Raw genomic sequence first — 25,546 nt, forward strand, 5'->3', positions numbered from 1 at the left:
GGCATGCATGTAAAATCCGAACCACACAGGGATAGAACTTCAGCTGGGGTAAATTCCTATACCATGTTTGACTGGGTCCCAAGCATATTTCTGAGTCTAGTCCATGGCCGAAGAAGTTCTTGAAGATGGACATAGAGTCTTTAAAGATGCACTGATGACAGCAACATATACCTATCACTGGCTGTTGGGCTGGGCTACAGAAATGAAATTTTTTTTAAGAGACAGATGTATTGCAATCTATGAAAAACCTGAGAAATATGGACATGCCAGCAAGCAAAAGGAACAGAGCAAGTTGTCCTGCAGTTAAACCTCATTCAAGAACCAGCTCATGGGTGAAGAGAACTCATCTACTTTACAGTTCCCATCACCAGGCAATTCTGCAGTGACACAGTATTGTTTTTCTCTTTCCAAAGCTAATGTGGGAGAAGTGAGAAAGAGGATAATACAGTTAACTCATAGAAGAAATGTTGCTACCCTGCATAAAAGACAAAAGAAGTCTTAATTCCCTCTCAAGAGGAGAGAATAATTCAATATTGGCATCTTAAACACCATTCAGCAACAAGCCACCAGCCAGTGTGAGTTCTGGAGCACTAAGGTAAAGCCTCCAGGCAAGACACGTGGCTTAGCAGAGGGATACAGTCTGCATCCATCCCCGTTTTTCAGAGGATTTAAAGACCTAAGGAGGTCTTTAAAGGAGGTAAAGGCCTGAGCTGTAGCCGGGCCAAGAACTGCTGACTGACAGTCAGTCAAATTCCCAAGCTCTGAAAATGTACAGGAAGATAGCTCCATACTGTGAATGGGTCAACTGCTGCTTTATCCTCAGTAGCATGTCTCATTAACCCTTTCTAAGGCTCACTATCCAAATTGGCTGCAGGTTTGGGAAGGCAAGAAGAGGAATGAGATTATGGAAAAGGAAGGAGAAAGATAGGATAAAGAAGGTTGTGAACTGACCACACGTGGTATCTGTTTCTTGTGGCTGCACCGCCCAGGATAACCACCGCTCTTAACACCAGCACTACCAGTTAGTTGCTTGGCATTAGCTGGGAATGAAAGCAAGACCACAAAATGACAAAAAGCGCTTCATAATGCCACTTTGTATTCTGCCCTGGCAAATTTTATCAGCAGAGGCTCAGGTACTCACCCAGCTGCCTTCGTTTCTCAGCGAGAACATCAGGGAACGAAGCTGAGGTATCGAACCAAGGTCCCGGCTGCGACACTTGCTGCTCCAGGACACCAGGGACATCAGCGCACGACACTGGGTTCGAGCACAGAAGCCCCACTTTAGCCTGAGCAGAACCTCCTCTGCTAACACGGTTGGCATGCAGATCAACCCCAAATCAGAGCAAAGCCACGAATGCAAAATCATCGCACAACAGAGGAGAAAACGCGCAACATCAGGAACAACGCGGCAGCACGTACAGCAGAGAACATGCACTTTGCAAGGCAAGAGGGCTCTCAGATATCCTGCAGGCATCCTGTAGTAGAGGCAAATAAATCCAGTTCATCATAAGTGCTTTTTGTCAGAGGGCAAAAGGAAATATGGGCAATAATGGAAGTGCTTGTCAGACCAGAATCCCAAGGGTGTACAAAGGATGTAACCCTTGTGTACTGGCAAAGCTACTGAAGAATGACCTAACGACAGACTGCTTGAAAACTAAACATTCATCTTAAATGCAAATGATGGCCACGGATTGGTTCAGAGGCCACTCCATATTGCATTTTTGCCCCAAATTTCCCATGTATTTCTTATCCAAACAGGACCATGAATTTAATGCTGGCTCAGGGCCTATAGCCTTAGAAATATAAAAAGGAATACTTATAGATACTCATAGATTAAAAGCTATGTCACTTTAGGCTCCTATCCCAGGATTAAGCTACTTCTATAAAAAATCCCTTTTGATGTATTGGATGCCAACATTTTCCATGCAAGGCCTCTTGAATTCAGTGTTTCAATTGTACTACACGTTCTGTGGCAGGAAGATGCATGTTCTCTGCCTACACAGAAAGCACATAAAAAAAAAATAAAAAGAAAAGAAAGAAAAGAAAAGAAAAAAAGAAAAAAAAAAAAAAGAAAACCAAGATCAGCCTGGGAGTGTTGAACAGTGCTACACGATACTACTGATTTATTAACCTGGCTTGATCAATAAGGCTATCATCAAGGGCACATTTAGTTTGCACATAAATTTCACTTTCTAACAAGCACTTCTGTGTGCTCACTTTAGTTTCCTTAATCTGATCCAGGTCTCAGGAAGCTTTCTTTAAGGGAGAACAGAGAATTCTTTTTCTAAAAAAGGATCAAAGTATACTCGGTCAACTCTCAAACAAAGGATAGTCAGTACTGCAGAAACAGCATGCTTACCTTTCACAGTAAAAAAAAATAATAAGCCTATAGGTCCAGTTTTATCACTTCCTCAAGTTCATCAACATCAATAGAACTATTAAGTTGTGGCTGAATTTGGCTCATAGCAATTTAAAAATTCCAACATTCTTTGAGTGTCTTCCATCAGTGAGATGCTAATTTAATGCATAATTTAAACTCCACTGTCCTTTAATTCAGCATTTGTAAATAATTAAAAAAGAACAAAAAATCCTTTTACATTTATAAAGCTGTCCCCCTCCCTTTTCTACTGGAAAACAACAAAGACTTTTCAATCCATAATTTATTTCTTTTTTAAATCTGAAAATAAAAGCCATAAAAAAGATGAGGAGAAACTGATTTACAAGATAAAAAAATTAGCTCTCGGATACGTACATTAAGACTAATAAATTTCACATCATATTTTAAAAGAGTGGAGGAGGAATCCCCGATATATTAGACTTTATTCCAATTCTACTGAAATGTTCAATTAAGAGCATCTTATGAAGGTAAGTTATGCAGTCACTAAAATTAAGATGTGAAAAACAGGATTAGAACACTGCATCTCTCAAGGAAGCTAAACACTTTAATAACCCATCCCTTTTCCTTCACAGAAGATAACATCTAAAATCTGGCTATTCCTGTAATTGCTCTGCTCTTGTTAAAAATCTGGGTTGTGCAGGAGAAATACAAATGTATTCCACAGTAAAAAATACTAAAATAATATACTGCATTCCCCTTTAATCCAAAATTATGTATCTCAATAATTCTCATTGAAATATTTTTTTTTTTTTTTTTTCTGTGCAGACAGATGAAAACGCATTTTAAGACTCAAACAAATCTGTGCAAAACCAGCTCGAACTCATCAGCTCCCATTTGGTTCTTAAAAGAAGCTAAACACTCCCCAAGCTGTTCCGACAAAACGTGACTAGCAGATCCTTTTTGGGAATGAGGTCTCAAGATGCATCCCTACTTCCATTCAGATTCAGAGCCTTAATAACACAAGAAGTTCAGTGCAGGATCAGGCAGTTGGGTGGTCATTTAATTTGATTTACAATAGGGTGCTAATAATATTTTTTTTTCTGGAAACACAGTCTCTGTTTCCTCCAATTTTTCTGCTTTGTAGGTTTTACATCAAAGCTTTCCTGCTCATTTTCTTTTTGTAGCTCCATGCTACCAGTAGGAGGCTGGCCAGTTCTCACATTTCCTTCGGCAGAAGTGATTCGTGGACTAGCATGAACGCTTCAGCTGCCTCAACCATCATCCTTCTAGAAGATTTACGGCAAACACATCGCATACCAAGCTATAAATCTAGCAAATGGATATTAGACATACTTTGCTGTCCACAGCCACACAATTTAAAGTAAAACAGATAATGGTGTAGCTGTGGCTAGTGTTACTAGTAGCCAAAATTGTGCTACGCTGCACCCATTTTTTTTCCAGGCACCTCACTCTCATTTTTGGGGTGTGAATCAGATGATCTTTCAATTTTCCTCTGTTCCTGGCAACTTTTGGTGTTAAATAGTCCTTCATCATCCAAGGATAAATGGGTACTGTTAAGATTAAGCTCAACTTACACTGCTTTCAACAACAAATTGCTTTCCATTCCTTTACTTTTTATTCCTTTAAGATGAAATTCCTCTATGGGTCCAGTTTGGACCATTGGACTCATTAAGAGGAGGAAATCCAGCAAGGGTGGGGACTTCGTGCTTCTGCAAATCCTCTGTTATGTAGCAATTAAATAAAATTTATGCGACTAAACCCGTAAAAATTCCCACTCTCTTTGCTCCTGGGAAGTTAACACAAAGTAAACCAATTCTAAAAATAACCTCCCACTCAAGAAACTTCAGGGTGCCAGGGAGAGAGAGAGGGGTTATTGTAAGCCCTAATTAGCACAGGTTGGGTCTGTAAGCCATGTAGGGAAGGACAAGCTAAAATTAAATGACCTTTGGTAGGGATACCTCACCTACAACAGCCAGTCGTGATCTGATCTTACTAATTCTCTTCCTCCGCTGTTGCAGGTCAGGGTTCATCAGAAGCTACTATTTCTGATAGCATAGGTGTGGGGCAGACAGTGTCCTTGTAACCCCCAGGATGAACTGCCAGGGACACCAGCTTGGGGTCTTTGCAGGTAATACCCCGACGAGGCAGTGTGTCCCCTGCTGAACTTGCCATGCCTTTCGGGACAGGCAAAGGGAGTTTTAGCTGTTGCTTGTACAACCATCACCTCCAGAAGACAAACACAGCTGTGGTTTGCTGTAATAATGCTTCAACTGGAACACAAATCTATAAAAATCTAATAGTGCGGACCAAAATGACCAACTTTGGTCACAAGCATCGATCAAAGTGAGGGAAGAGTAAGAAAAGGAGCAAACACCTACTTCAGAAAAATTAAAAATGGGTTACTTCCCTTTCCACACAACAGGTGGAGATCAAAATAATCTTTGTTAAATCTCCTTTCCCACTCATAGCACAGGTTTGGAGCAATTGTTAGCTTCAGGCAAGCACTGACCATACCCGGTTCTATCCCGACCTTTCAGAACAGTGCACAGAGCCTGATTTGGTTTTTTACATTGATGACTCTGTGGCAAAGTCAAACATAAGTCTCATGCTGATTCCTTGAAAAACACTGAGTCATTAAGCAAGACCCTCCGCTCAACACCCCTGCCTCAGAAAGGGTCAGTTATGTGAAATTAAGATGCTTTGACAGGTGATAGTAAGTTGGACTAGATGACTACTGTAAGTCCCTTCGAACAGAATTATTTGTATTCTAGTCTATTCTATTATCCTATATTCTAAATAAACAATTAAATAGACATATGTATATATACATGTATACAGTACAGATCTCTCCCTTTACACTACTGAAATGTGGACACTATTAAAATGTTAATCTCTACTTTTTTCTTAAGAAAGCCCTAACTCCATGTACTGAGGAAGAAAAACAAGAGGAAAAGCTAACAGACTAGCTGAGGATCTGCTTTTCTAATGCTGCATTTGATTAATTATGTGATTTATTTTCAATGACTGGTTCAACCAATCCTGATCAAATTAACAAAGACAATGATCAGAAATACCAGACTAAAACACAATACAAATGATTTGGTTCCAGGGGGTCCAATCAAATGAAACAGGATTAAATTAATCAGTGATCGGATTAAGCACAAGTTGCTGTATAAAGTCAGAAATGTATCAGTACTTCAGGCCATTTGCTGTGTCTGTAAGTTGCCATTTGCAGCTCTTCCTAGAGCTCTCAATAAACTCTAAACAAAATTGTTTCTCCTAGGTATCGCAAGGGTAATGTGAAAATTATTATTACTACTACTACTTCTACTACTATTATTTCATAGTACCTGGGGATCTGCCATACTAGGCACCATCTAAAGAAAAAATACAACCCCATACACCACCCTGCCAAGAGTCTGTACCTGAAGGAATTTGCAATCTATGTGCACTACACAGAGATCAAAAGGTGACAGAATATTGGGATACAATCAGAAAGACAGAAAATCCCATTTAAATCTACAATGTTAGCAAAGCACAAAGATGAAAAAGCTACTGCTCAACAAGGAGCGTTAATGAAAGCTGCCAATGATACAGCTGGAAAGGTAGCTCTTACCTAAGAATCAAAGTACAAGTAGCACAGGAAAAGTACTTCCATTTGCTGTGTACTGAGCTAAACCTTGAGCAGCCAGCAATGTTCTATGGCACTGAAAAAAGATGTACCTTCAAATGCCTTGAGCTCATGCCAGTTCATGATTCAGTTCATACAGCTGAAACCATCAGTAACCAGATGCAAAGGGACTCTGTGTCCAAAGCTAGGTGGAAGAAAGGTTGGGGACATCAGAAGCCAGCTCATTTGGAAGAAAACAGGAAAATGTAAATGCTGAGAGTTAGAGAGTGAAACATGCCCTTTTTTTTCCACTGAGAGTGAAACCTGCCCTTTTTTTCCCACTAAGTGTATTGCTTAATAGATAAACTTGAGGGATGTGGAGAGGTACTCCCTATGGACTTTTAATAAAGCTACTTTAGGATGCTGGCATGCAGTCCTGCTTGAGAATCCTGGCTCCACATGCTACACTGGGATAAGGACAGTGGACTGGCAGACATGCCACTAGCATGGCAGCAGTCCATAGTAACACAAGAGAGAGGAAACCTAAAGAGCCACCAATCACACTGTGCACACCAGGGGCTAAAGCAGAGGGGGTTTCCCAGCTTTCCAGGAAAAAAAAAAAAACCCGAAAAAAAAAATCCAGTATGCCTCCCATCTTATAGAAGCCTTCAGCAGTCATACGAGAAGACTCTTTCCCCATCACTTGGCACAGTTCCACCTCAATTTCTAGGTATACATTACCCAGCACCTGTAAGAAACATCATGTCCATACTGCGAATGAGTATCTGCCACCTGACAGAATGTAGTCACTTGTGGTCACCCTGGACTTTTCATGCATTCAGGGAACAGACCAAGCTAAGTATTTTGGCAAGCGATGGCTGGCTTCTTGAGAGTGGGTTGGTCTTTGTCCCATATTAAACCACTGGAGACATCAGACTAACTTCTGATGGTCAGCAAGCTTGACTTTCACACACAGGACCCATTTTGTATGGCCATGGCCATGTGTCCTACCCTTGCAGCTTGCTGTTTGTACCACAAATATAACAGAATCATATTGATAGTGAAAGACTATCCTTGTAAGACTGAATGTTTGATGAGGTGCTTTACTCACTGAGCCTGAGAAAGTATTTAGAGAAGCATTCCCCTCTCCCTTCCCACAACATAAAGACTTAACATTTCATCTATTTTTCAGCTACCACAGTCAGTATATTTTAAAGTATCATGTCTTTCCAGCCAAAAGACATTTGGCATTATGATTAACAATACACGTTTTTTTTTTCTTCTGTCCCCTTAAAAAGTATCTTATTTCTGTGTGTGGGCTGCTTCTTATATTCTGCCTTGATACATTTTTTTTTTAGTCTCACTGCAATTCTTTTCATGAGTATTCTGAGTTTCATTTTCTTACTTTAGTTTCCCCATGTCTCTGTCTCTTTTCTCACCCTTTCTATCACACTCCCTCCCAAGTGAAATGAGAACCCAATTATACTCTTGTTAGAACTGAACTTTCAAATCCATCATGCGCTAGTGGGCTCAAAATTAGGCAAATAAATTCCCTCAACCCTACAAATTAAATTGAGTCTTCGCATATGTTCTTTTAAGAGCACAAAGATGTCAAGTATTCACCCAGCTGTCACAAAATATGATGAGCAGGCACTTTGTATTCGTATGGGTTTTCTAAATCATTTTGTCAGATTCAAGAGAAATGCTAATGGATCCAAAAGTAAATTCTAATGTATCCTAAATATCTGGTTATTATTTGTATTGTGGTAGGACTTCAAATTGTCAGTTGAGGATCAGGGCACAATCTCAATATATTTCACATACAAAGATCATTTGGATGATGTGCAGGTATTATTTTGCACTTTCTCAGATTTTATCTCATTATTTCAACCAACACCCTCCTCACAGGTATACTCAACTTCATCTGAGAATAAAAGTACCACCAGTTCATAAGCATCATTATCTAATGTGTCTGCTGTTGAAACTCAGGTCTTACATTTGCTAAAGCCAGCAAACGTCTCCCAGGTCTAGATTTTGAAGTAAAAAATATCTCATGAAGGTCACATTTTGCTTGTTCTGTTTCGGTCAAAGCACATGATGGAACTGGGGCTGTGCAAGATCAGCCTCAGCATGTGGATGGGAACTCGCACGGAGATGCTGACACTGGCAGGTTGGACATTATACCATGGACCATGTCTACCATAGCCCAAGCATGTAGGATTTGCTGCCCCAGTGCTAAACACCTATACGATATTTCTCATGTGGTTAATCCAACACTTTCAGGGAACCTGTGATGTGATGAACATATCATGGAGAGTTGTTCTCTATGTAGTAGCCTGGCTATTTGTCTAAAAACCTATTAGGGCACTGCTTAAAGCAGGAGGGCAGCAGATCCTTGCTATCAGTGATAATCCACTGCCAAAATCAATATCATTGGCAAGCTTGCTTCATGGATATTTATGATCAAAGAACACATTTTCCAAGAATGCACTGTCTGTCCCATTGTCTTGGCCCAATTTCAACTCCAGTAATTACATTTCTGTCTGCCTAATATTCCCCTGCTGCTTCAAGGAGGTGCAGGAGCCCTCTCATCAAGTCCCATGTTGCTTCACTGCATCACGGCCATGTTCAGCACTTTAGGAGTGTATTGTACAGAACAGTTACTACCTAAACAGCTTTGTAATTCTTGAAGAGGTGAACAGTGTAAGATACTGTTGTTGCTGCAATTTAAAAATAGATTTACCTGCCTCTGGAAATAGTCATCTTGAGACATCATTTAATTTCCTTCTTTTCAATAGTAAATTTGTACATTTCAAATTATTTACCAAAGGCTGAGTTAGGTAGGTCTCAGCTTTTCCTTTTTTTTTTTTTGTTTTATTTCACTAATAAAAGTAAAATTCTATAAAATGTAACCGTCTCCACCTTTTAAATACCCAGTTTTAGGGAGTTCAAGCCCTTTCAGATCTAGCCAGGAGAGCTAACTCCACCGGCAAACTACAAACCTGCCTTTCTCAGTGGAATAAACCTCCCGTTTACAGCTGTGTAGGGCATAAAATGGGAGGTTTTAAACTTGTGACATTTCCATGTCTGGAAAAGCTGTCATATTCCTAGCACAGCATCTTATCTCGAGGTGTAAGCCCAGGGGCATTAGTAGCATTAGCCCAACTGTAACAGTACCAGAGGGAAAGAGTGGTGTAATTAAAAAACTTTAAAAACCTCCTCAAATCTTTCCAATATTCAGAAAACAGACGTTTCCACAGTGGGACGGAACATCTATTTCTAGCTGTATGTGCTTGGAATCTTTCTTCTCAAAAACTTCTTGGTAGTGCTCAACTGAGCAACTCCTTCCCGTCAGAAATCTGTGAATGCACGAAGAGAGAAAGCACTGTTGTTCTATTTATTTTTATTACTATTATTTTAGTTTTAAAGATTAAGCAACTGTTGGAAGCTGCTCTGAGGCAGAAGCTGGATTAATCAATCCTCTAAACATGGTTTTGTGTGCTAAGGAAAATGTGCTAAATACAAGTCATCGTCAGACGCTTGCATCCACATTCACTGCACTCCTCCTACTTCCCAAAGGGACTGTTTGGGGTGTTTCAACAACTGCAATTTTAAGTAGACACTGTTAAGCATATTTTGTATTAAAATGTAAAAAGAATGCCAAACAACACAAGCCCAGCAAAAAAAATGAACCAGAAAATTACACATCTGAGAAAGACTAATAAAGTATGACTGCATGAATGTATTCTGGAGCACTTGCATGTGTCAGATGGAGTGGAAGGTTGGTGAGCAGAAGATTAGAAAATGCGAGATGAGACACAAAATGACAGAAAAAAAGCACGAGTTCAGGAAGAAAGAAGCAGGCAGGGAAAAGCCTGTCTTGCAGATAAGTATGACTCTGTGTAGAACATGGGGGGAAATTCTTAAACACCGAGATTTTACCTACTAACATCAATAGGGTTATTATAACTAACTTGCTAAGATCATGGGGCAGCAGTTAAACGATGTAATACAGGTACCTAATTTAGGTGTCATGACTACTTCTCTCCATCGGCTCTGTTGGAAGCTGGAGTCTGGCAGCCCTGGATAACAAGTGGTCTAAATTACTCATCACTCTCTGGAAGGCAGGAGCCATTGTAAACTCTCTGACTATGCCCCCGTGTGCACTGCAGCAGAACCAGAGTGAAAAAGGGAGAAAAAATAAATGACAAAGAACATCATCCAGCTATATTGCAAGCAGAAGAAAGAATTCAGGAACTCTACAAAGAGAATGATGACCTAAACCAAAGAAGATAGGATATACTGGAAGTTAAATTATCTGTGCAGAAAATTTAATGTAAAAAGATTCAAAAGAAAATATATAGTCTGTGCAGCTGGAGTCTCGTGCATCTAAAGGGAAAAAAGACAAAAAAACACCCCAGCCTCCCCCAAACTCCAAACTAAACTGAAGAAAGGGGAGTGCATAGGAAGGAGAGATATTTTTTGTTTTAAAGCACCTAGTTCCTAATTTAATCTTAATCCAGTCTGACATTTATCCTCATGGATAATTCAGTATACAAAATCAGGGCAGAAAAAGAACCTATCAAAATAATAAAATAAGAGCTGCTTGCAAGGGCAGTATCAGTAAAAATTGTCCTTGTGTAAACATAGCTCCTACTAAGCTTCAGGTGATGTACCAAGATCCCAGGAACTACTTTTTTCCCCTTGTGCAATAATCTGTGGCTCTCATCCAGCCTCTGATTATGCTAATTGCATTTGATGGAATTTGTATGTACTCTCCTTTGCTCTTGTCTCAACTGAACATACACAAGGTGCATTTTTAATTTTTAACTCTTCAAAAATAAATAAATAACACAACTTTCTCCCCAAGGTTGTGTAAAAGTCAACCTTATTACTAGTTCTAAACAGCAAATATACAGCCTTTATTACTAGCAAAACAAATAACCCCTTCTGTATTAATATGTTGCAACAAAGCTTTTAGTTAGTGTGAGAGGAATGTCATAATGTAGGAGTTGGCATAACATAGTCAGATCATGTCACCTAGACACAATTTCATTTGTAGTAAATTAAATCCACCATCCCAGGAAGTGCAACTTTAATAAAAAGATACAGGCAACTTGGCTAGATCAAGAGTCTGCATCATTGTGAGATAGACACTCAGAACAAGAGAGATGGTGAGTTGTAAAACCATTCCCAGGGGTCAGCAATAAAAAACAGGACTTAAATTCCTGAATAAATGGCTTTTTTCTTTTTTTCCCTTTAGAAAGTGTTTTTTATCAAGTACCTAGATGTCAGAACCCACTTGATTTTGGTGAGACAAAACCAGATGACCTTTATAGCTTCAATCCATGTTCTTTGACTGTCTCTGAGGTCCCCAAACGCAATTGTGACTGGGTTATTTCATACTTTGTGGCGATCTTCTGAACCTCTAAATTATTCTTTAATTTTTACTAACTGGCAGCTAAAGAGAAATGTAATTGCAAAACTAAAGGACTTATCTCCCCTTCTAAATTAAAACAAGACAGTTTTTCATTCTTTATGTAAGTGAGTCTTAGAGAAAAATGCCGAACAGGCAGCCCCATGCACCACAGTTCTGCTAAAGCTCATGTTCCTCCCAAGCATGATCACCTCCTAGAGCACCTCACTGGATGGACCGTCCATGCTGAACACCAGAGGTGGCGATACATTCTAGGACCAAAATTTAAAGTGTATTCATATAATCATAGAATCACAGAAAGATTTGGGTTGGAAGGGACCTTCAAGATCATTTAGTTCCAACCCCCCTGCCATGGGCAGGGACACCTTCCACTAGACCAGGTTGATCAAAGTCTCATCCAACCTGGCCTTGAACACTTTGTGTCTTAATAGTCAGGTGTCTTAGTAAGGCAGGTAGGCATCAAAGGGATTTCCAAAAGTGCTGAGGCAGACAGGGCACTTTGTTTCTCCTAAAGTCCAGAGAGATAAAAGTTAGGCTGACCAAACCTGCAAGCCTGAAAACCTAGAAGCACGTAAAGGCATTTGAAAGACAGACTTCAGGGGCCTCCAGACCTCCGAAAAAGAGACGTGGACACATTTGGAAATGCAAGCAGCTATCTGCATTGGAGAGTGTCAACAGAAATGAGGCAGGGGATTCAGGATGGACACCCCAACTCCCTCACTTGCAGCTCTGGCTCCCAGGCCACAGGCTATACCCATCCTGCAGAGATATTACACATGGTACAAACCCATGCAGCACCAGCAGCACCAGACTGACCAGCCCCTCCTGCCTGAAATGAAACCACACTCTTCCAAATGCAACAGTGCCAACTGAAACAGCTTAGGAAGGTGCAAGATGCATGTGGGAGGGAGAGGACACGGTCCTTTTGTGCAAGGGACTGAAATCCCCTTCTTTGGTCACAAAGATCCTGTCTGGATTCATATCAGACTCTTTTGAAAGGTGAGATCTTCTTAGCAAAAAGCTGAAGAGGAAAAGCAGACCACCCTGCCTAATCTACCATTATAGCCAGAGGGGGTTTGTAGTACACTCCCGTTTGTCCCCAGTCCCAACGTACATGTATACACATGTGTTTAAGTGATCACATCTGAAGGAGGGTGCCGAGTCAGTACCCCTGTACTCACTGCTAATCCTACTAGGGCTTTCTCCAAAAGTGTTCTGATTTTTCCCTGGCATATGAACTGCCTGCACAAATTACTGGTGTAAATATTAGCTCTGGAAGCTGGGTCCCCTGCTACCCACAATTCTGGACACTGTCAGGAGCAGTCAGCCCTTCTGAGATGGGCTTCTTGAGCTGTTTGCTGTCAGCGAGAGCTCTCTGTATGTCAGTGCAGACAAGAAGATGCTGCCTGCCATGTGAATCTACTTGCAGGGAAATTGGCTCTTTTCCTCAGCCTCTGTTTCTTCATCCTCCACCCTTGTACAATGAACTGACTGCAAAACACTTCTTCTGCAAGGATGGCTGCACGTCACTGGTAAAATCTGTATCATTTATTTGCAGATCAGTCTAAAAGTAACTCTATTAAAAAAAAAGAAAAGAAAGATTCTTCAAAGCTCTTGGCATCCCCGACACATTCTTAAAACACAATGGCACTGGAGTTACAAAACATAAATCATCCACAATAACAGAAACACTTCTCTCCACCTTGTGTCTGTTACTACATAAATTCTTTGTGATTCTTCAGGCACAGTTGTTATAAACATGCAAATTTTAATTAAGGGAAAGCTTGGCTGAATAGTAGATAAAATTATTTGTTGCATAGTATATTTGAAAAGCAATGCATCATTCTAATAGATTATTCAATGGATATTTGCAACCTTCTATAGAAGTGTTTAGCTAATGCAAAAAAAAAATAAATTGAATAATTTATTTGATGGACAACAGCATTATTCATCAAATACATTATTCAACTAATAGTATTCAACGAGTACTAATTAAAAGCAGAGAAGAAACTTCTTTCAAGTACAACTCATTCAGATCCCGGTTTTGGCTCCATTAAGAATACTGACTTTGCAGGGGAATGTCTCAACACAAGTGCAGATGGTACAGATATTCTTTGTGCTAAAGGAGCCATGTCCTGCAGCACACTGTCCTTGCCCAAATGTATCTGCAAGACTGTGGTAGGATGCAACTTTTAATGAATTTCTTGACTGTATTAGGGCTGGATTTTAGCATCTTCAACTGTGGAGGTATTTTAGGACATGGAATAGATTAAATTAGTATATTTAATTTGTAACCTGAAGGGCAGCTCCAACTTGCTAATTGCTCCAACAGCACTCTTACTTGGGAGCTTCCAGGTAAGAGAAAGAAATAATCTTCTTTGCTACTTGGTTACGCAAGTGTTTTGCAAACCCTCTTTTATTCCATGACACCCATCATTACCTGTGTCATACATGACAGTGTCATACTGCTCCCCAGGTCACCTGCCCCACAGGCAGGAAAACCACCACTGGAATAAAACCAGCTTCAGGATCGTGGCAGAGGGCACATTTAGCAAAGCCTGCATGTGGCAATAAATATCATTCTAGGACTTTATAGACATAATAAACCCTTGTTGAGTTGCACCAAATATACCATGGAGAAGGCAGCCATAAGGGTTAACAAATAAAGACCTTTTCAAAGTTTAGTAAGTTTTAAAAAATATTCTGCTATTTTAAAAAAAAAAAAGTTTTCCCCATTTTGAGGGGGTTTTAGTATAATATTCAACGAAGAAAGTTCAAAACTGAAAGAGTTTGGCTCACACCAAGTATTAACTGAAACAATTTCGCTAGCTTAATTTACATTACTATTTTAAGCAGAGTTTCTTTTAATGATTCAAGACACATTTCCACTCTAATCCCCACTGCTGTTTGGAAGGAAACAGATGAATGTGATGAAATGCAGTGAAGATGATAAATTCATGCCACTCGAAAAGTGGCAAATGACATTTACGGGTCTCTCAGTTCCCATTTCATGATTGATATAGAACTATAAACAAGAAAATAAGTACTGTTAAAAATCTTTCTATACAGTTGCAAGTAGGGTTTTAATGGTGGTTTGCCTGTGCTTATTAACAAGCCATGGCAGTTGCTGCACACTGATCAGTAACAGCGTTAAGGGCTCAGCCTGCTGTAGAAGTCCTGAGTCTATGTACTTTCAATTTTAGAGCATAACCATCATACGCTCCACAAACCAATGAAATTTCTAATAATACAAACCAATGATGTGTTAAATTGAGACACTTCTAGCTTGAATGCCAGAAACTTCACTATGATTTAAAGGATCTGTGCTTACCTTTCTCTATCAATTTACTGCTAATTTGCTACTATTGGAGCAATTTGCAAAAAGGGAAAAAAACAAAAAAAGGTAATATTTTAATTTCTAACAGCAATCCTGGTCATTTCAAATATACACTCAACTGCCATTTATTGCGCAAAACGTTGTAAGTAATTCAAGAGGAGTAAGAGATGTCATGAGGGGTGCTGGGGGAGTAGGCAAAAGAATAAAAAAAAATACTGGAAAATGCCTGCATTTAGAAATAGGTGGCAACCCTCACTACTCCCCTTAGAAGGGGCAGATGCTTTAACAAAACTTTAGGTCATAAATGTTTGACTATTTCAACAGTACCAAGAACTGCAGATTTTGTTTAGTATTTATTACATGCTTTTGCTACTCTGCTGGTTATCATCATACTTTAGCTTTATAGATGATCTGTAGCAAACAACAGGAGACTGTCCTACAAATGTGGGTTTTTCTAAATGTGCCTTCCACCTTATTTCACCTCAACTCCTTAAGACAGCACCTAAGCATTTATTTATATTTATGACTTTGGTTTGCACTTTAAAGCAAAATTGGACATATGGTGCTTTCTTTTTCTCTGTATCCTGTCCTCACTTTCTATTCAGATATAAGTTGTAATGACCTTGCATGAATCATACTGATGTCATGCAATTTAGTTCATGGAATGACGAGGAATGCACTGTTTGATCTCTGTCTCCAGGGCCTCTCTACCAACCCCTGAAAATCTTTTCCATACCTTTCCACTCTCCAACAGGCTTCTGGGGCAAATAAAAGATCACAGCTTGAAGGAGAATGGAAACTGGTAATGGTGAATTCAGGCACCTGTGATAAAGGACATTTAAAATTGGCTTTGTGGTTAAACTATTGCCTACCCAGGTTAGATGTGGCCTTCAGCAAACCAAGATACGCTGAAACCACTGTAATTCTTTTTGCAGCAGTTATACTGCTAAGCAATTTGAGAAATTTCAAGCTTCGCTACTAGACTTATGCTACTGGCATAGCTCAGGTCAAACTGACCCCTAGTAGAAGCTTAGTGAAACGCAGCAGCTCTACTGAGTATAGATTTGATTCTCAGAGTTCAGATAGAAGGTTAGAAATTGCTAAGTTAATTGTCCACCATGAGGACCTGCAGCAAAACTAGGTGCAATGCGTATGTGTTAACTTTATCAAAGGAAAGGAGGGAGGATACCTCACCCATAAGTATCTCCTGTTGACCTTCAGTTGTCTGGATATTAACACACTCAGACTACCTTGTTCCATGCCAAATTCAGTGCACAGGGGTAAGAAAGGTTAACTAAACAAAGAGCCTGGACCTCATTTGTGAGTAGAAAGAGTGAACCATGCAGTTCACCTAATGGACATGGTACTTAACAACCTGCCCTGGAACACTGACCCATATACCCATGATCCAACACTCATTTCCCATAAAGCAGCACAGTTTAGTGCAAGAAGGTATCTGCAGGCACTGTGGCTCCAGACACAAAAGAAGCACAAGAATAGACTTTAAAATAGCTCCTGCATTGTCAGAAAGACAGTGTTAAGAGTGTTACATTGAAGTGATGATCTGGACTACTAGAGATGTTTATAAATGTTTGATTGACCTGTGGTTTATATAACCACAGCATAATTTAAGTTGGCAGGGCCATTTAGAGCCCATCTGGTCCAACGCCCTGCTCAAAGTAAGGCCAGCTTCAAAGTTAGGTCAGGTTGCTTCAGCTTTACTCAGAGGAGTCTGGAGTACCTTCAAGGGTGGAGATGACCCACCTCTAGGCAACCTCCTCGAGTGTTTGATCACCTCATTTTATTCTTACTATCTAACTGGAATTTCCCTTGCTGCAGCTTGTGTCTGTATCCTCTTTCTGCTGTGCTCCTCTGAGAAGAGTCTGTCTCTGCCTGCCCTTTCCCCTCCCACAGGTAGCTGTACACAGCAAGAAAAGCTTTCTCTTACTAAAGCTGAACAAAACCCAGCTCTGACCTTTTCCACCTATGCCATGTGCTCTACCTCCCTAAACAATTTAGTGACCCTTCACTCGACTCATTCTGCTATGTCCATGCGGACTATCCAAAACTAGACAGGAGTGCTGAACAGAGAGGAAGCAAAACTTCGCTGGATCTGCTGGCAACATTCCCACTAATGGTTACAACCAGTATGCAGTTCACTCCCATGTATATAGGAGCCACACTGATGGAATGACATTCAATTTGTCCTCTGGTCCTTTTCTGGAGAGCTGACCCCTGAGGAACCCCCAGGAACCAGTCACTGGCTTCATGCCATGATCACACTAGTGAACATGAGCAACACTAGCAGCCCAGTCCATTTTCCACCTACAGTACACCTATCCAAAATGTATCTCCAATTTGGAAGGAACAGCTCTAGTCTGCATGCAAGGTTATTATGGAAGACTGTCACAAGCTTTGCTTAGGTCCAAGTGACTGACTTCCACTGCTCTCTCCTTGTCTGGTGCCATAGACTTGTAAATGTCCAGGTGACTAAGTGGCCCCTAGGTCTATCTTCTACCATGGATAGCACTTTAGCCCTCCAAAACTGTCACTAGGAAGGGAGCTGGGGAGACTAGAGAGCAGACTGTCCTTGGATGATAATGCTAGCCGCTTTGCTACCCATACTCCAGGAGTATGTCCTTGTGTGAGAGTTCCTTGGTGAAAACCCTAGATTAGGTAGGGCCTGATGAGCTCACTGATTTCTAAGAACATAAAAACTGTATATAAAGACAGAAAATATTAGTGTTTATCTGTAAAGAAAGGCACTACCATCTGCTGTCTGATAAACAGAAATGCACTATGGGACACATGCAACCTCAATTCTTTCAGCGAACCACTTGAGTATAAGGCAAATTGGTGAAAGCTCTTTACCACTTGGTAATATCTATGCCATGGGACATGTGGCCCCTGAGGCATAAAGATCCCACATACTTTTCATCCATACTGTGCCGTTCCTTTGGCAACAGTAAGGTCCATCAACCCTATGGGACACTTGGGGAAAGCAGGTTCAGGACTGAGAGGACGCAGCGGGGAAAATCTGAGCAAGAAAAAATGCATAACGGGCTCTTGAAACTGAGATAATTTGTGGCTGTGACTGTTACGGATGAGTTGTGTTTTGGTGACTTTGCCTATCTTTCATCGGTTTTAGATGCTCCACATTTCATTAAATACTCCCCATCTCCTTGCAAGAGAAGACATAATTTAGTTCCTTGTGCTGTTTGCCACTGTAGTTATGCACACACACCTGTATTTTCACATGCAAATAAAAATGTTTAATAAACTACACTTTTCTACAGCACATATTCTTTTCTTCTCAATGACAATCTAGCACCTACCAACACGTTAATTCCTGACTAGTATTTCAGTATTAAACACAATGGTTCTGCTGCATGTATTGCATTTGACAACTGCCAAATTTTTCTTTGGAAATACAAAGATAAGAAGGAGATGCCAAAACCAGTCACTGGCTGTAAAGTCTTATTGTATCTAATATCTTCTTATTTGTCCTTTTTTCTTTTTTTTATTCAACAGCAACAAATAACTTTAAACTTCTGACAGGCAGGGAAGTGGTGGTGATTGCCTATTGTAAACTACGATGCAACAGGCTTAACTGCATACTCCAGCTAAATGCTGAGATTCTTCACAAGCTTCAGGTTTTCAGGTGTCAATGTTTGCATTTTGACATACATTCCTATAGATGAAAGTTCAGTCACAGAAGTATGAACTTCTAAATGGTTTTAGCTGTGTTATAAACTACAAAATTTGCTGCTACAAAAGCTTCTCTATTATAAAAGTAATACCAATGAAAAAGCTGAGAAACAAACTGTTAGTTGCAATGGAATTCAACATTTCTTTCTATTAAAAAAAAAAAAGCTTAAAACTTCTTTTTATTCCCCAGGAACTTTTTATGCATCATCCCCTGAAATTTCGAAGTGACTCTGAAATATGATCAGCCACACAAATTAGAAAAATTAAATCTTACAGCTCTTTGAAAGAGGAAAAAGAAGTCCTTATTTCTAATGTCTGTGTACTACCTTTTTTTTCCCACCCTCCCTGAAGAAAGCTACCAATGATCACGGGTGTCTTGGCCAGCAGTGATGCTTGTGGTGTAGAAAGATAGAAAACATCCAGCACTTAAGCAAAAATACCCTGAGATATCTCTGTGAATGCTTTTCATATAACTTCCATCAAATGAATTTCTGCTATTCGAAACAGCAAGCTGCCTTATAGCAGGTCTTGCTCCTTGCACACATCCAACCAGTTGCCCTGATATCCCTCTGCTCTTTCCATCTCACTTTGGCAATAGGCTGTGCAAATGAGACCAGGGAGATTTGAATGTATGTGGAGAGGTCAGTTTGCTGTAATGTATTTCAAAAAGGTTCAAGAGACATCTTCTTTGATTAAACCATTTTGGGAGCCCTTCCAAATTGTGGCTGCCCCTGGTGATGTGGACTCTGAGCACTCGGATGCAGGGCAAAGCTCAGGCTCAGAGCAGGGAGCTGGTGGTCACACAGGCTGCTTCACTGTGGTGTATCTGGAGATGCTGAGCCTTTCTCCAGCTCATCATACTTCTGTCCTTGGTTGGTCTGCCTGGGAACTGTATCAGAAAATGACCTGGAGCTACAACTTCTCTTAATTTGTCATGGAGGTGAGAAAACTTCAGACACAGCACAAGTTCATAAATACCTTTAAGCTACCTTTGATGTAACCAGTCTTTATTAAACATGTCTGGTCTAAAAGGTAAAAGAGGAAGCTAACACCAGCTCTGCACTACTGAGCTATGTTAATTGTTTTTTATCTTAATGACTGTAAACACAAACTACTTTCTGATCCACTCAGTCCCTCTACACTGTCCTGTCCTCCTCTCCATCACCAGTTTTACCTCTCTGGATACTCTTCCTACCTTGATAAGCATTTCCTGAGCTCTACTTCGTCCATATCTTTAATATCAGTGACCACTGATTGCCGAATCTGGTCAATATGTCTATGGAAAATTTCAGAAGAATAGATGCAAATCTAGTTTTGGACACTTTGATTACTTTCCCTCCACTCACTGACTTTTGCTTTGCCACACACATGAAGTTATCATTCTATTAGTGCATAAATCAGGTTCAATACCTGCAGTGCAAACTTCTCTGCATCACAACAGCACTGAGCTCAACAGCACTTTCAGCTTCATAGCATTATTTGGTGACTCCATGTCATCATCCATTACCAGAATGCAGGCCAAGATTAGGATCAGTGGCACAGTTCATCTATACCAAACATGGCTTGGACAGAAGTTACTATTCCTGTACTTATCACAGAGCCAAGCAGAACTTACACATGCAGACTCCGCCTGGATGACGCTCATTGAACTGCATTTCCTTTGCCCCCATGGACATTAAGCCTATATCCATATCAGTTAACAAACTAGTGTCAACTTTTGCAATGTTTCTGGGGACTATTTGGGATATTTTCAGTTGGGTTAAAACAAAATCATACCAAGAACCATTTACACAACTGAGCACTACTGGCTGCCACAGGTCCAGGTTGTGTCTGCTCACTGACACTGCTTAACTTCATGGTAAGCACGCAGCCTGCACTTCCTAAAGGAGCACTATTGCAATGGGGCAGCTTTGAGACTGCTTTTACCATGAGACTGTTTTTTTTCTACCACAGATTCTCCATTGCAGCCTCTCTGGCATTTTCCAAAACATTAGCTCTTAAAATGTTAGCTGCTGTTAAATTCTAAAAAAAAAAAATGCTTTAAATAATATCTGTATAATACTGTGGGAGTCCAGCTTCATTTATGGACTCTGAAAAAATGATGTGTGGACTTAGAGCTGTCTGAAGTAACAAAATCTAAGTCCTTGAAACAAACACACCCATAGATTCTCACTAACACCCGAACAAGTGAAAAGACTGTAGTGCCAGCACGCATGAGGTCAGTGGAGACACAAAAGAAATACCCCATGAGCACAAGGCCCATTCAGACTCCCTAGAACAACCACAGTGCTGAAGAAGCTAAAAGAGTTTTATTATAAGCAGCTAAAGACTTATTGCACTGAGCTCGACAAAGTCTTCCTAAGCTGAAACGACAGAAGGGCAGATAGTTTTTGCAGTGTGCAACCAAAGCGTAATTCAATGCTCCAAATTCTTCCCCGTAGCCATTTCAATGGCTTCAAGGGAGCTATTTTGCCCAAAGTATTATGAGAATATTTTTATTTCAATAAAATGGCTACCTTGCTGGAATTGATTTTGACAGATGTTTTAGCAATTACAAAATCACTTAACTAATTATCTCAAATACCTTTTTGGCCATCTCCTCTATGACAAACACCTCAAACTAAATTATACTGAGTAAACTGCAGTGGGATTGTACAAAACCTTGGCTTTGGGAGAGACAGGATGGAAGTTAGTGCTTGGCACTTAATGTCATCAGCATTATAACGATTCAGCTAGAGTACATATAATTTTGTTGCTGACCTTACATTATTATATAATTAAGGTAATTTAAGTAATTACTTGCTAAAAAGACTAATTTTTTTCATCAACATAAAGACTCTCAAAGCACAGCAATATGAGGGAATTAGATTCCAATGCTGCAATTTGGGGAGAATTAGAACCTCCAGTGAAAAAAGTGAAACAGGAGTAAGAAGTAAGAAAGGACGGTAAAAGTTCACGAAACCTGGTTACTATTCTCTGTTCTGTCACAGACATCCCCTGACACTCCCCAGTAGCCTAAACACTGTAAGGATATTCTTGTTGCATGTGAAATGTCCACTGCAAGACTTCTAACTGTAAACTAATATTTAATAAGAAAAGAAGCTAAAGTTCTTTCCAGAGCCAGACAAGCAAAAATCTTTCCATAGAGATGTCTGTAATCAGAGTGACTCTTCTGAAGACAATTTTGTCTCTCCCCTTCAAAATAAGATTATCCTAGAAGATCTTAACAAATTAACTCTTTAATTGAGTCCACCCAATATGCAGCAATCTCAGTTATTTCCCGCTATAAGCTCATCTATAAAAATAGCCCACCTCATTCCTGCACAATAATGTAATTTCAAACCACAAGAGTTTTTCCTCTGGAGACGTGTCTTATTATAAATGATCACATTAAACACTGGCGTCGTTTGCAAACATACCAAGAATTAAAGGAATACTTTGATGTCAAAACAATGTTACATTTCAGAAACTTCCAAGGAAAGTTTGTTGGCTTACTGTCAATTCAGTATTTCTTTTAGAGGTGACAATCTGCCTGTTTATCAGTGTTCGAAAAAAAAAACACCCCACCTTTCTCTGCCTTTAAACTTTGTAAAAAAGTTTCCTATAACAGAAATAAAATTATGCAGCTTTAAACCTTGTTTGTGGTTGTTCTTGATGTTACTTTGAATTGGATGATGACATATACCTGTTTTTTATGACAAAAGAAAGATTCTCTTACACATAACCAGTATTTTGTTTGTTTAATAACTAAGGAATTGCTTGACTATATATAACTGAGGAGTTAATTATTAGGCAGGCCTATGAAATGTGTTAATTAAAATTTTAAGTTACAAGAAGTCTATAGAAGTATTTAAAGAAGAAGATGCACTTGAAGAGACTATTCTAGTACTTGCAGTGAGTGTGCCATATAAATAATACAAACTTTCAAAGTACCTTATCTATAAAGCCAGGAGACTTTGATATATACAATCTATATTTTTAATGCAAGTGAAAGAACTTTCAAGCACCCTTAAGAATGTCAAGCTTAAGAATTTATGGGACTGCAGTGGTACTGTGAAGAATACAGGTTTTCAAAATAAAATTTCAAAGGCATTGCAGAACCTGATGCATTAAGAATGGAAACTACAGCCCAATTCAAAAACATCACTGCCAGCACAGAAACTCACCACTGATCATACATAAGAAGAAAAGGAAGGTCCCCAAAGAACCTGACAGCATTTTGAAAACCAGCTGCCACCGAGACTCAAACATGAAGAAATTATGGCACTTGCAGAGCTTTACTTGTTACTCACGTTGCTTTTATTTGAACACTGAAATGTTGTTGTAACTTGGGTTTTATTAAAAGCTCATTGCATTAAACCCTAAACAGCTATACAACGTAAGCCGACTAAGGTTAGACACAGTCTGTGAGGGATTTAACTTGAGTTTAAGATGCTTAATTTTCATTTAACTTTCTTTCTCAAATTAGTCTTTAAACAAACTGGAGGTTAAATGACATTGAGATTTTATGTGAATAGTTTCAGAGCTGCTTCATCAAGTAATCAAATTGAAGCTTTTCTCCAGTTACAAAGCTTCCTGAGATTTACTTTGTCTTTTTGTAAATATTTTTGGTTTTGCTAGATCAAAAAAAACCCCGCTCATCTTTCAAACCAGACTTGTCATTAGAACTAGCTGGATTATCTCTGATAATTATCTGTGCTGCATTTTAGGACTCAATACCACTTGCCTCCTTTCTAAAAGTAAGTATGACCCCTGTGGATGATGCAGTTTGCACCTTCCTTAGGGAATAAATGGAACTAGTGTGGAGCTTTATTGTTTACGCTTTGACACAATTTTTTATATGAAGAAAGAAAAAAAAAGCATACTTGTGATTAATAACTTCACATCCTTTGTTTGCTTATTCTTGTCATGTTTTCTTCCAGGGCATGGTAAGAATCTTTACAGTATGACACTAATAAGACCGTCATGCTCCTGTTTATGCATTGCATAAACAATTACATGTAATTTAGCTCATGGCTTCCTCAGAGACTTCCTCAAAGGCTACATTATTTGGTTCCTGACTCTAATATATTTCCTTCTTCTTATCTTACAAACTAAAAAGGGTAAAAGGAGACTTCACCAAAGCCCAGTGCTACCCTACAATGGGGAAAAAAAACACATCTAATTTTTTAACATAATGGACAAAGACTAAAGGGATCCAGCTGATGGGAGCTGTAAAAGAGTCCATTCTCAAATAGGAAATAATGTGAAGGTTTTGGTATTAGTAAACCACTGGAACATACTCTAAAGAAATGAGAAGAATTGCCCATCATGAATCAAACTAAGGATGAAGGGGATTTTCAAGCCATGTTCATGCTCCATCATAAAGTATAGGGTATGTTCCAGAATCACTGAGTGGAGCTGTATGGCCTTGCAGAAGGTAATCACAAGCATTATCTGTGACCTTGAATTCTACAAATATATCATAGAATGCTTTGGGTTGGAAGGCACCTTAAAGATCATCTAGCTCCCACCCCCATGTTGGCCAAAGGGGTTATGAAGAAACAAAATGTGGCACATAAAAAGAAGAGCGGCAGAGATATTAAATTGTAAAAGGAAAGCAACAAAGTAGCGAAGCACTGACTGGCTTGAAGAGAATCTCCAAATGCTTTTAATTGGAAGAAACTGGTGAATAAGTTTGGCTTTGGGCTAATAAAGTATGGTGGTAAAATTGTGATAGGTCTGAGGAGTAAAAAGTCTGAAGAGCTATAATTTAGCAAAGGAATACATTTAGCAACTTCTGCTGTGGAAATGGGACCCTTTCCTTTCACCCCCCCAAAATTTTAGCAATTTTAGCATGTGTGTGAAATCAAGCTTATTTTATTTTCCATAAGCTAGAGATGAAAATGTACTTGGTTTTGTTGTCTGCATTACTCATGTATTTCCTTGTGTATCGGTGTCATCATCTAATGAACATGCTAATCTCCCAGAATCTGTCTGAAAGGTCCAACCCTTTAACACATGAATAAAGAACTCAAGTGGCTGGAGAAGCACAGCTAGGTCTTATATCTGTGAGTTTCATGTCAGCCATCTACAAATACTTTCATATGAGTAACAACAGGCAGCATTAAAGAGAACAATGAAAAAAACCCCTGTAAACCTACATGCAGTCTAGGTTTTCAATGTGAGAGTATTAATGTGCTCATCATTCTTCAGAATTGAGCCACTTCTAGAGGAAGTTCAAAAATAAAATGCAGTAAGCAGCATGAAATATTTTCAGTCATGAAATATTTCCATTGCACCTTACAACTTGGGAATTCGCCAGATGAAAAATGTCATTTCCAGGGGTAAAATAAAATAATATGACAACATGAGAAAACGATTGTTGCAAAGTATTTACTCTCATCCCTGAGCATGTAAGTTCTTGCTGTCCTTGGTGGGGATAAATTTGATAACCACTTTAACGGGTAATATGAACAAAAGGTGTATCATACGCACCAGTGGGAAGAAGCGATTTTTGTGACACATAGTAGCATGTCTGCTGATGTTGATTCTTTCAGCTAATTCTGTGCTCTCCAATTGACCTGCAGCTTCCTTATTTCTGGAGCTATTAACATCCTCTCTTCAAGGTTATTTCCTGAAATTGTCCTTTTTATAATATTAGTCTAGTAAGACTGGCATGAAATAAAACCCTGACAAGCAATCAAAGCAGAAGTTACTTTCTAAAGGAGTTTCTCTAGAGAATCGGGTCAAAAGTCTACTTCTAGCCTTGAACACTCAGAAGACATGAAAGAAAGCTTTGTTTTAAAAGCTTAGATGTCTACACACAAAGTTGATAATTGTTTTCTCTTTTTTTCTGTTTATTGCTTTTGAAGAAATTCAGTCCGAGACCTGGGATGCATCAAAGAAGATGTGTATTTGGATGAGCTTTGTTTGATGGCAAGAGCTTTTCCTTATTAGGTCATCAAAACAGCCTGGAGTGAGAAGGTAGCAGAAGCCTTCTGGAAAAAGAGTACGAAGCATCACTGAGGACAATCACAGGGCACAGAAACTCGACAGCTTTTATGTTCTCTCTTTTTATGTGCACACAATTAGGGAGCTATATGTCACATGTGT

General features: G+C 39.4%; 1 protein-coding gene across 3 annotated transcripts in view; it reads right to left on the minus strand.

The window, feature by feature from the left end:
* Nucleotides 1–25,546, minus strand: part of KLHL29 (kelch like family member 29) — a 405,698-nt gene that overhangs the window by 151,288 nt on the left and 228,864 nt on the right. For 2 of the 3 annotated variants that reach the window (XM_061372334.1, XM_061372333.1), the window contains one exon: nt 1,142–1,255. The exons of the other annotated variant lie outside the window; for it this stretch is intronic. In XM_061372334.1, coding sequence (XP_061228318.1) covers nt 1,142–1,255 — 114 coding nt within the window. The remainder of the gene's footprint in view (nt 1–1,141; nt 1,256–25,546) is intronic. 3 annotated transcript variants of the gene reach the window in all.

This window comes from Neopsephotus bourkii, unplaced genomic scaffold (genome assembly GCF_033783945.1).
Source record: "Neopsephotus bourkii isolate Nb327-2 ecotype Australia unplaced genomic scaffold, CSIRO-AGI_Nbou_v1 NB_1600, whole genome shotgun sequence".
NCBI classification, from domain to species: Eukaryota; Metazoa; Chordata; class Aves; order Psittaciformes; family Psittacidae; genus Neopsephotus; species Neopsephotus bourkii.